General features: G+C 44.1%; 1 protein-coding gene across 5 annotated transcripts in view; it reads right to left on the bottom strand.

The window, feature by feature from the left end:
- Positions 1 to 12,202, bottom strand: part of LOC116732832 (nuclear factor 1 B-type-like) — a 93,152-nt gene that overhangs the window by 33,301 nt on the left and 47,649 nt on the right. For all 5 annotated transcript variants that reach the window (XM_032583340.1, XM_032583341.1, XM_032583342.1 and 2 more), the window contains 2 exons: positions 4,494 to 4,550; positions 1,960 to 2,028 (listed from right to left, as the gene is read on the bottom strand). In XM_032583340.1, coding sequence (XP_032439231.1) covers positions 1,960 to 2,028; positions 4,494 to 4,550 — 126 coding nt within the window. The remainder of the gene's footprint in view (positions 1 to 1,959; positions 2,029 to 4,493; positions 4,551 to 12,202) is intronic.

Here is a 12,202-nt window from a genome sequence, read left to right on the forward strand (position 1 = left end):
TATTATTTTTGGTGACTAAAAACTGAGAACTGCCATCAAACTGACAAAAGTCTGAGATTTGTTTGCAGGAACAAGGTTTCCCCCAGAAAGCCCGGTGGTTGGGTGCAGTCGTTCATTCAGCGGTTCCACCGTGTTTTTCAGTTAAAAAATGTTTAAAGTTGACAGGAAATTTGAAAATATCACTTGATAATTATGTGTTATTGGAAGATTCATATCTGAATGCCAACTATAAAGTCTTAAAAAACGTAAACATTAAAAAAAAAACTTAAATAAGCAATGCTAAGCTTGGTAGGGGCAGAAGTAAAGCCTGGTGGCCCGCAATACATTAGAGGAAACCCTGCAGAAATGGTCAATTTTTGGAATTCATCATAGTTATAAGAGAAAAGTCGATCTTATGATTGGATTATTCATAATTCTGGCAGATTTTTAATGTTTTTAAACAGTTTTTGACTTGTGACAGTAACGTAGACACGTCGGTGCTTGAGTCTATGACTGCACGATGTTACTGCGATCTCCTCTCTCTTTCCTGTTGTTCTTACATAAGTCTGTAACCTTTAGCATTTTGAGCAACACCATTTGAGTCCATTGTGAGCATCTGCTTTCCTGAAACTCTGTCCAAGTGGCTAAATAAAACATCAGCACGTAAAATACAAGTTTATAAGGCGTAGAATAAATTTAAAAATGTTTTACTTCTACCGTTTTACAGGAAAACCGTTTATTTGCTGTCATCAGTGGCTATGCTAACTAGCCTGAGCATTCATTTCTAAGCTGCAGCTAGCAGAGAGCAAGAGGAGCTGAGCAGCACCACACGAGGGGTGATTAACAGCGCTAAGACCCTCTTTCTGCCTCTGATTCTGGTTTCTAAGTAGGACTTAGAATTTTTCACAGATTACCTTTTACCGTCATAACTTAATGACAGTTTCAACAAACTTTTTTTTATAAGAGTTACACACGGCAGCTTTAATTAAAACCCGCAAAGCTTAAAATACAAAACTGCTTCTGTTACATTTACTCTACAAAACCAGAATAACAAATGGAGCATCTGTGACTTTATCTTTACAGTGGAAGTGATTTCGTAACCCCGTCATAAAATCTGACCCTGGCTGCAGCCTCTGGTTGTCCTGAGAAAGCTGCTGACATTCCCGACTATGGAGCGGGAATGAACCGCTGGAGCCGACTGCTGCATGCTGCAACACACAGGCCACACAGCATCGGCCTGTTTCTCTTAAACACAGGTTAGAGAGGAGGAGGAAGAGGAAAAGGAGGGGTGACTGGAGTCTCTGTGCTCCGCAGGCAAGTTCGCTACAGTTGCTGCCTCAGCTCAGAGTCTGCACAGGTAAACTGTGCCTTGACGTGCCCCTGGCTGTCAGGGCAGTCTTTGGAGAACAACCGTCAACGGCTCTACAGAGGAGGAGGAAAAGGAGGAGGAGGAGGAGGAGAGGAGACATGTCCATGCAGATGAAGCTCTGAAGACAGCTGCGTACTCAAGAGTTATCCTAAAGCAAAGGAGGCTGGGTAAACTGGATTCTCCGCAGCACAGCTGTGTGCTGTGTGCTGGGATTTCAGCTCAGAGATTACAAAGGAAAACCGGGGTTTTTTTTTTTGTTTTTTTTTTGTTTTTTTCCATGTGTGGGGGTCGAAGGCGAGGCTTTTCTGGGTCAGCTCTTACTGTTTTTATGGGGAAAAAAACCCCGCCAAACCCACGAGTTTCTGCACAAACACGCAGGTGTGTTTATCTTCCTGATTACACTTGATTAATGACTGCGAGAGTTTATGCAAGCTGACAGCTTCCTGATTCTTACATCAACTCCGATGCACCTGTTACGCCGTCTGCAGGCGGTCCAACTATGTCAGTGAAATTCCACAGAACACAAAAGAGCAGCTCAGACGGGCTGCAGGTAGGCAGGGTGCTGAAGCGACAGCAAACAAGCAAAAACAAATAAGGAAGCGTGTACTTACTCCTAGACACTCGCACCAGCTCCGTGACACTGAAAACTCCTGATTTGATGAAGCTGTCTTCCAAATACACTGCAGAAACAAGGGTGAGAAGTACACCCATCATTAGTTAAACCGCTTCGAAATAAAAATAAAACACACGTGCATGTGGATCGTTTTCTGAAATGCATTTACACCTCTTCAACTTTCGCACATTTTGTCACAAGCTCAAAACTGAGTGCAATTTTGTGGAGGTTTTATGACAAAGCAACACGTAGTAGTGCCTAAATGGGTTTACATTTTTTTTTACAACTACAAGCCTGAAGAGTGCCACATGCATTTGCACTACAGCGCCTTCAGAAGCTGCATAATTAGTAAGCAGAGTTCACCTGCGTTTAATTTAATCCCAGTATAATTGCAGGTGTGTCAGGGTTTCAGAGGCTGTTAGAGAACATGAGTCATCGTTGAAAAATGTCACCTGAAGTTCTGTTACATAACAAACACGAAACAACTTCAGCACCGAAGATCACGCTGAACAAACCATTTTAGTTTGAGCTATATTTATGCCTCGAAATGGCCTAGTCAAAGCTCAAACCCGATGTTAAAGCTACAGTTTGGAGGCAAGATGTTCACAGGTGCCCTTCATCTAATCTGAGCTTTACTTCTAAGACGAAGAGCAACATTTTTAGTGTCAAGATATGCAAAGTTGTTACAGACGTGCCACAAAAGACTTTAATTACAGCAAAAAGAGCGGAATACAAACGCAGGCCACTTTTTAAAAATAATTTAATTTGTAGAAAACCTTTGAAAACATTTTTTCTTCCACTTGACATTTATGCTCTACTTTGTGTTGGTCTATCAAAGTCCCAATGACAATGCATTAGCTACAATCCCATCCAAATGTCATGTGAGTTTTGAGCGAATTAGACGAGTTTCCATCTGCTGTTTCAGGGCGAATGAACCGGGAGAAACAAAAAATCATTTTGTCAGATGTTGACACCATGCATGGTTGTGAAGAAAGTAGAAAGTAGATTGCAAACCAGCGTCACACATCTCAGATAAACGGAGAAAGTCCTCCTTTCTGAGCTGAAGGGTCGGACTAATTTGGTAAATATGTTTCCATCTTCCCTTTCACACATTAACTCTTTTTTTTGGAAAAGAGTCGAAAACCTGAAGCGAGTGTAAAGAGCTTCTTTTGCAACATTGAGGGAAACATTTTGAATTTTCCAGTTTCCATCAACTTAACGTTTATAAGTTTCTATCAACTTGTGTGGGCAATATGACAAAATCTGAATCAAGAATAGGAATGCCTTTACGAGGTCCTGTGCTCATTTAGCAAGAAATGATTTGAACAAAGTTACAGACATTTTAAGTATCTGCATCTTTCACCAATCGTTTTTCTGGAAACAAAATCTCCTCCAGCTTGTTCATTTTTGTTTAGAAATCGACAGTAGAAGCTGAAACTGCCTCTATTTGAGCACAGACCAGTATCAACTCCCAGTAAAAACAGCTGAGGAAAGCTCAATATTTAATTAAACACAATATTCAAGTCATACCAGGAATCATCAGTTTTAACAGAGACGATCACGTGAACTCGTTTCATTTTACCTGATGTAACTTGCCTCCTGCAAATCAAGCTTGCTGTGGCAAATCCTCAGTTTTTTCCACTCCTGTTTTTAGAAAACTTCTCTTAGACTCAACCAATGTTAGCTCTGATAAATATATACATATATTTCTGCATGGTGGATGCATTTGCGGCACTTGTTTGACCTACAGGGACGTAGCGACAGTAACCAGAGTTTCGTCGGTCAAGGAAAAACGGGGAATTTGGCCCCTGACGACCGAGGCGATCTCTGCTTTGATTCGCGGGCCGACGGCGCTCAGACCATGCTCAGACCGTGCCAGAAAGACGGGAGGAATATCTCCACTGGCACCTACGAAGCTTAACGCCTGTCATGAGCCAACTTTTTTTTTTTTTTTCTTTCGCAAGGAACTGTGCCACCCGCCGAGGGCCTCCCGGGCCTGAGTCACTGGCTCGGCTTGCGTGTTTTCCTTGGCACCGGCATCGGCAGAACCTGCTCTTGAGGTAGAAAACTAATTATACTTCTGAAAGTATTTGCATTCCATCGCCGTGACGACACGGCACAGGTCAGGCCAGGGGAAAAGACGCAGAATACACAACGTCAACAGTCTTTTGTAACACTTTCAAATGTCGCCGTCTATTTTCCGAAAACCGTATTTGACGCTTCCAGTTCGACGATGACAGCGGGGTTTAAGTACCGACTCAGGATTGTCATGATTTACATTTAATACGTCAATTTGCCGGGTGTAACAACGAGCGTGTTGACACAAAACCCTCAGCTGCACGTTGATGCGTTCCTGCAGACCTGACAGCGGCTCATGCCTCTGCACGTAGGCCCGCGGCCCCGAGAGGCGCTCCGCCGTTCCCGCCTGCCAGTCACGGCGTTCCCAAGCAGGATTGAGAAAGCGGCTGCGCCCCGCAGAGGAACAATGCGGCGATGACAGAAGGGCGGGAGGACGAGCGGCGCTCTACATACCTGGAAGAGGGGTTTTGCCTGGCTCATTGTTACTCGGACTTCCTGACTGCTGCGAGTCTGCGGACACACAGAGAGAGAAGGGCGGGGAGTTAGTGATGAGAAATACAAAAAACCTTCGAAGTAATCTAGAGGTTTGTGTCCTGAAAAAAAAAAAAGCCCTCATTAATTGCATTTTGTCACATTGGAACCATAATTTTGACATGTAAAGAAAACAAAGTGTTTAATTTAATCTCAGTATTAATCCAGCTGTTCAGTGAAGGCCTGATAGAGAACATTAGTGAACAAAAAGCGTCGTGAACAGCGATGCTTTTAGCTAGCGCAGGGAGAACCAGCATTCTAGCTAACATGACAAAAATCAGAGAAGCAGCTTGAGAGGACCATGGCGACTCTGGAGGAGCTGCAGAGATAAACAGCTCAGGTGTGAGAAAGAAGGTCAGGGTTCAAATCCCATCATCAAGACTAAAAAAACACAAAACCCTCCTAAGTGTTTTGGTCTAATTTCTTAGTACACTTGAAACGAGACAAAACTAACTTAAGAGTAACTGTTCAGCAAGATATAAAAGCTTGTTTTAAGGATGTAATTAAGTTTTCACAGCGGAAAATTAACTGTTTTCCTTAATATTGATGAAAAAGTGCTACTTCCACTGGAAGATTATTTCACTAATAGCATGGGGAAAATATGCTGGTATAGGTGAAATAATCTGCCAGTGAAGCAAGGACTTATTGAGTATGTTTATGACGTAAACAAGCTTCTACGTTACTTGTACGTTAGTTTTGTCTCATTTCAACTGTACTAAGATGTTTTTGTAATGGGAACGAGACAAAAATACTTATTTTTGCAGCGAAAAAAGTCACAGGAAGATTTATCTGTGTGACTCATGTAGTTGGTCACAAAAATCGAATGTTTTCTTCAGACAAAACTACGTGTGGCTTTGAACAGGCAAAATAATAATTGGTGGCGATAAAATGGTATAGTAATTTACTAAGTAGGTCACTTCTGAAACAAAAGGTGTCCGAGTAAACGATGCTAAATACAAATACACACCACACTTTTAAGATCTGTAAGCATGAGTGATTTTTCTTCCACTTTTTCAGATAAAAACCTGCAGCTGTCATGAAACCTTCACCGATCTTCTCACTTTGAATGAACTCAAGGTGAGAAAGCGAAGGTTTTTCCTTATTGATTGTACCAGTGCACCCGCAGCAGAGTCAAACAAGTCAGCTTTGTTTGAACAGTATTATCATTAATGGGAGAGCAAACTGAGGCGGGGAGCTCGGCGTCTGACGCAGGATGGGCCTGGACGCTTCTTGTTCTGCGCGTCATTTTTCACAGCGGCTGGAGGAGAGTCTGAGGGGCTTCAGGGGAGCCGGGATTCACAATGTGTTCGGCCCCGCTGTGCAAGGTACAAGCAGAGAACATGAGAAGGAAAAAAAACAAACAAAAAAGGCGAGAGAGGACAGGGAGGGGAGGGGAAACACAAGGAAACATGAGTTGAATTCTTTCCACCGGCTACAGGATTTGCTGCGTCTGACGTCCTTTAGTGGGAAGCAGGGAAATATACGATTCCTCTCTAGTTCCCGGTCAATTTCGGACAAGTACCGGGATCTTTCTGCTCTTTATGTGACGCGGCACAAAAGTTGTAAAAGTTCCGAATCGGAGACATAAATCGGCGTGTACGGCGACGGTGACTCAGCCCGAGAGAGGCCTTGAACTCGGACCGAGTCGTGCCAGGCGGTTAATGGCAGCAGCGTCTGAGCGACGAATCAAACTGGCCGGGGCCCACACATGGCCCCCGAGACAGAATGGGAACCAGAAGGGAGATTATCATCTACACCTTCAACATGTGACGGATCTAACATGAGAAAGAGAGAGGGAGAGACGGTGAACTCAGATACCCTCGCCTTTGCAAAAACAGCCGTTTTCCTGTTGCGGCTCCTATGAGCTGTGTTACAGGGAGGAAAAATAAAAAAAAATTAAAAAAGAGAGAGGATGCAGGGGAAAGGAGAGCGGGTTAGTGGGGAGAGGGGGAATCCAAAAAGATTTATTCCTTTCTTGTTCTCTCTTCGTGTCGCTTTCCCGCTCTGTCTTGTTCCCCTGCTCCTAAATTTGACTATTAAACAGCACTGCAAAAACAGAATGTTCTTGGCTGGAGCTCAACAATGACAAAGTGGGGAGGGGAGGAGGACCATACATTAAGAAGAAAAAAATCCTCTATTTTCAGTATACTTAGGTTTAAAAACAAATGACTAATCTACAAATTGGAGCCTTGAAACATCTAAGGCTTCAAAAAAATTAAAGAAGGCATTTGAGTTGGGCATTTTTCATTCAAAACACATTAAAATCGGGAGGTTTTACACTGTAAAACGTGACTTTTGACCATCGTTTTTATACCTCGACATTTCAAATGTTTCAATCAATAGAAAATGCTTTTAAAATTGATTATGTTGAGCTTAACCAAACAACTTTCGAATCCCAGAAACTTATTACTAATCCAATGTTCCTTGAATAACTTAGAAACACAAACAATGAAGTAAAAAAGGCTTTCCTAGACTTTATTTTATAGGAATTAATAAATTGTTTCAGAGATTTTCACTTTTGTCAGCGTGACGTTTCGCTCCTGAAATTAATTATCATACATGATTTTTAAGCTTTTTCTAGTAGTAATTTATTTAAATTGTCACATTTTTTTCCTTACAAAATATAAAAGTAAATCAATAAAATCAAATAAAAGTAGCAATGCGAATGGGCTGAGAAGCTGCGTCCAGAAAATTGTGGGAAGGGCTCCATTGTAAATCTGGTAAAACTAAGGAGAACTAAATCATCAAATTTACCAGAAGATTAGGCGTCGTTGACACTAAAATCTGCGCAAGTTGTTCACTTCGCGCTCAGAGCGGTTGTCAGCCAACTAATATCCGACGTTTTGCATCAATAAATCGAGAGTTGCTGCACGGAGACGTGGTGTGTGAAGGAGCTTTGGTGGGCAAGTGGAGGTTTGTGTGGATTTACTGTAGCACATGTCCATAAAGTGATTGCAGGGAACTTGGTGCGCCCGCCCCTCGCCGCCCCTCCACCTCCCCCCCGTCTCTATTCCACTTTCAGAGTCATCCATCAGTCTAGTTACGACTGCCAACTCCATGCCTCCTCCCCGGGAGCCGCGCAGAGGGAGCGACGCAGGCGGGCGGAGAGAAAAGCGCAGCGGCGAGGTAAAGAGAGGTGGAGCAGAAGGTGGGAGACGGGGGGACGCTCCGGCTCGGTTCGATCAGATCAGAGTTTTCTGCTTTTTTGTTTGTGCTTTTCTCATCTTCTCCTGCTTCTCTGTGAGCCGAACAGGCAGGCATGACAAAAAGAGCAGATGGTCGCAGCAATTAGAGATCGCAGGCGGCATCTTCCAGCATGAGGCCCCGCTGTAGCACCAGGAGAGACCACCTGGATGACTCAAGGTGGGATGCAAGCATATGGCACATCTGCCAGGCCTGAGCCGGAGCCGGGAACACCTCCCCTATTGCATTACATTTTACCTTTGACCCAAGAAGGGCAGCGTTGGGCTCTCTGGGGTTTTTTTACCCCCTTGGTGACACTCAAGTGTTTTTTTGGCTAAAAATCAGCTTCCTGCCACAGTCCAGTTACATGTCCAGGTCAATGTATTAGAATCAAAAGGTTAATTTCTGTCATAATTAGGTTGAAAAAGTGAAAGGAGAAATTTGCAAAATACTCTCTTCTGGATAAAAGTGTCGGCTCCCTTACATATTTTCTCCAAGTTTTTACTGAAAGGTTGCAAATAATGCCCAAGAAAAGCATAAAACACAAAAGACAAGGAAACTGTTGATAAATAAATCATATATTAAAGTAAAGCAGTCAACCAAAAAAAACTGTTGCGCTGTGAAAACTTAATTACCTCCCGCATCTAGGAACTGGTATGAGCCTTAGCAGAAACGACTCACATCAAGTGTTTTTATTCGCTGTTAATGAATCTGAGCACCCGGTTAACGTCATGCATCTCCATCAAACTTCAGGCCACACTTTGACTAGACCACTGCAAACCCTTCATGCTGTTTTCTTTTAGTCTTTCAGCCCAAGTGCACCTAAGCTTGAGATCAAAAAGTGAACTCTTTACAAATTGAACACAATTCAATGCTCCATCAATAATGGCAGTAATGTACCTCCATATCACACTGCAACCACCCTGTTTAGCTACAGGTATGAGAATATCGATTTAAAATGCTGTCGGGGCAGAAACCTTACAAAATGTCCCACTTTTTCCTTCTTGTTTGGGAAACATGAGACGAACTTTGCGTTCTTTTTCACCAGTATTACTTTTAGCCTTGGCGCTCCAACAAATATGCCATTTTTTTCTATCTTTCCTGTTGTTGAATCGTGAACTCGGACCTTAACCGAGCCATGTAAGGCCTTCAGTTCTTCAGATGTTGTTCTGTTGAGATCTCCTGAATGAGCCTGAATTATCTTGCAGTAATATGAGTTTATTTCCAACCACCGCTTCATGTTTTCTCCATTTGGCTCCAACTGCGGCTCAGAAATGACTCTGTAACCCTAAAAGATGTAAAAGATTTCATCTGTTTCTTTATATCAAAGTTACTTTTTGGGCCAAACTGGTTCTGTTTTGGCGAACTATAGATTCCGGTGGGTTTTTGCAGCATTTTTCTACTTAATAAGTAAAAAAAAACAAAAAACATAATTCCAGAAATAGCTTTTGTTTGTATTTACTCAGGTTATCTTTGACATAAAAATATGAAACAATCTTTTAGAATACTGATCTAAATGAACTTTTATGATTTATTTAGATGCGCCTGTTGTTTGTTTTAAATATAAAACACAAACTGTTAATTTTTTTTAAATTTATATAAGGTTGCTCATATATAGTACAGTGGAGTACTGGGTTATTAGGGGCCCGGGGCCCGGGGCCCGGCTATCTGCATCTAAAAAGGTGTCCTGTGCAGAGGTCCAGCCGATCTGATAGTCTTCAAATAAACAGCAGAGTAACCTGTAAATAAACAGTTGCGGTCGAGGAGCCTCAGCTTTGCCCTGGGAGCTTGGCAAGGCCAGACGCCACACACACACGCACGCACACACACCCCGACACACCGAGTCACACACACACCCCCGCACACGCCCACACACACACCCACACACACACACATTTGCTCTTTTCCAAAAACAACATTTCTTGGCACCCTCCTTCCCCCGCCACTTGTTTAAATAAACAAACCGGTTCACGAAGGAAGGGGAGAAACAGCACAGCGTTTGAATCAGATTATCTGCTGTTACTCAGCAATAAAAAATAAATAAAAATAAAAAGAGAGAGAGAGAAGGGGTGGGGGAAAAAAAGCAGCAGCAGAAGGGGCTTGTGGGTATTTTTGGATGTGTCCACGAGTTCTTACACCTTCTTGTCCGGTGGGATACTTATCATACCACTGTAACGATTAGGGCAATTAGCGGTAATGGCAACAGAAATCTGGCTCGGCAAGAAAGTTTCTGAGTGCTTATGAGGTTTTCTCCACACCCAAGTGTGTTACTCGCCTGGATTTTATAATCACTAAAACACTCACACACTCTGGCTCCAAACCACCCTCCTCCTCAATTTCTGGCACTGTACCCATTCTGTTCCCACTAAGTCGTGGAACACATATGCACACACACACACACACACACACACGCACACACGCAAACGCACGCACGCATATGAAGAGACTGTGGGTTAAATTGGCCACATAGTTTGGGAAACTTTCTCTCCTTCTTCTTGCTATATATTTTTTTTCCTCCTCCTTCTCTGATGGCGGCGGTGCGAGTTTTTGCAGCCCGCAAACACTTTGCAGACACGTTCAGAAACAGCGACGCACGCACGCGCTCGCTCGCTCGCTCGGGCCCCACGCACGCCCTGCAGATGCATACCGCTGTCGACATTTCAGGAGGAGAAGCCTGTCTGGCAGCCATTTTATATGCCGAGCAGGGTTCTGTGCACATGTATAGCGCTCTGGCTGCCAGAGGCGCGGGTCCCGAGCCAAGATGCATTTCAGCAGCCTCGGGGAGGCGGGAGGCGGGGTGGAGGGAGAGAGCGGGGTGGACGACTCCCGGAGAAGCAGGGAGAAAAATATCCACCTAATTACGGAGCGGCTCTGATGCGTAATGTTTCGACAATACATCTGCTCCTGAGTAAATATTTGAGGTGGCCAAACAGACTTTCTCCTCTTCCGGAAAGTTTGTCCTTCCTTGGAAACCTGCAGGCGTGAGCACGTGTGCAGCAGGGCCGCGCCGCTCCCTGACTGTACATGTGCTGGTATGTAATGTAATGTAATGTAATGTGTGTGTGTGTGTTTGTCTCGTGTCCTCTTGTGCTCCTGGTTTCTATCATTCACAGCTTGGAGGATGACCTCACAGCGCTCAGGCCGGCTTCCAGGCAGCCAGCAGAACCTGCTCCCTTCTCCCAGATCCCTCTTTCTTCTCCTCGCTATCTGCCTATCGCTGTCCCCGCGCCTGCAACTGTATCCCGACTCCATTGTATCTTTTTCACATGCCAACATCTACTATTCAGGGTATCCTATCTGGCGAAGAGCTCAAGCTACATCATCTTTTTTTCCTCCTTAATTTTCAGACCCTATCTGCTTTTTTGTCCCTTTAAGGTTTCCATCTGTTTTGGTGACACCCCCCCCCCCCCCCCCCCTCCCTCCTTCGTTTGCCGCCTTTATTAAACGACCCCCGTCCCTCTCTCATTCTATCTCTTTGTCTCTCTATCTCTGTCTTTTCTCCCTCCCTCGCGCTTTGTTGTCTAAACAAAGTGGCCTTTATCAGGATGAGCTGCAACCCAAACAAGCCCAACAAAAGATATGGGCGAGAAAATCTGCCCGCAGAAGAGGGGAGGATCTTATCGTGCCAGCCTTTGTGTGCCAGCCTGCCAACTGGCGATGCCCCCCGCCGCCGCCAACCCCTCCCCAAATCTCACACACACACATTAATATGCCAATTTTTGGCATCGCCGCAACGAGCTGGCACCTGACCTGGCCGAAAGGAAAGCAGGGGTGACGGGAAGACGAACCGTTCGACGGAGGGGGCGCCATCTTTGAGATGGTGCTCTCCCGACGAGCGATAAATCAAGAACCGAGGAGCAGAATGCGCCGCAGACACGCCGTTTCCACTTTACGGTAGAGAGTCACCGCTCAGGCTTGCGCTGGACCCGATACCGAGTTCCAGTTTTCTGTCACCACAAAGTGGGACGGATGCCATCTCTCCTAATCAGACCAGAAGACATGCGGCTACACATGTCGCTACTGGTGAAATAAATAATAAATAAACCGAACAGACCACAAAAGAGAAAACAACGCTGCAGGTTCTTTCTGTATCAGTGTTGTGTGAGGGACTATTGCAGAGTCAAAGATCCAGCAACTTTCTACCCGGCGGTGTTTTCTAAACCTCTGAGTTTCGACTGCATTGAACCATTTCTGGGTTTGCAAAAGTCAAGTTATCACAAACGCTTGATTGAAGTTGTTGCTGCTAAAGTCGGTCCAACCAGTTACTAGGTTTAGGGAGCAATCGCATTTTTTTTTCAAGGTCATATACATTTACATTTTTTGCTCCCTTAATAATGAAATACTTCATCTAAAAACTGCAGTTTGTGCTAACTTGTGTCGCCTTCGACTAACATTTAAATTGGCTTGACGTTCACTGAAACACTGAAGTGTGACAAACATGCCTAAAA

The sequence above is a fragment of the Xiphophorus hellerii genome, chromosome 14, assembly GCF_003331165.1.
Source record: "Xiphophorus hellerii strain 12219 chromosome 14, Xiphophorus_hellerii-4.1, whole genome shotgun sequence".
In the NCBI taxonomy this organism is placed as follows: Eukaryota; Metazoa; Chordata; class Actinopteri; order Cyprinodontiformes; family Poeciliidae; genus Xiphophorus; species Xiphophorus hellerii.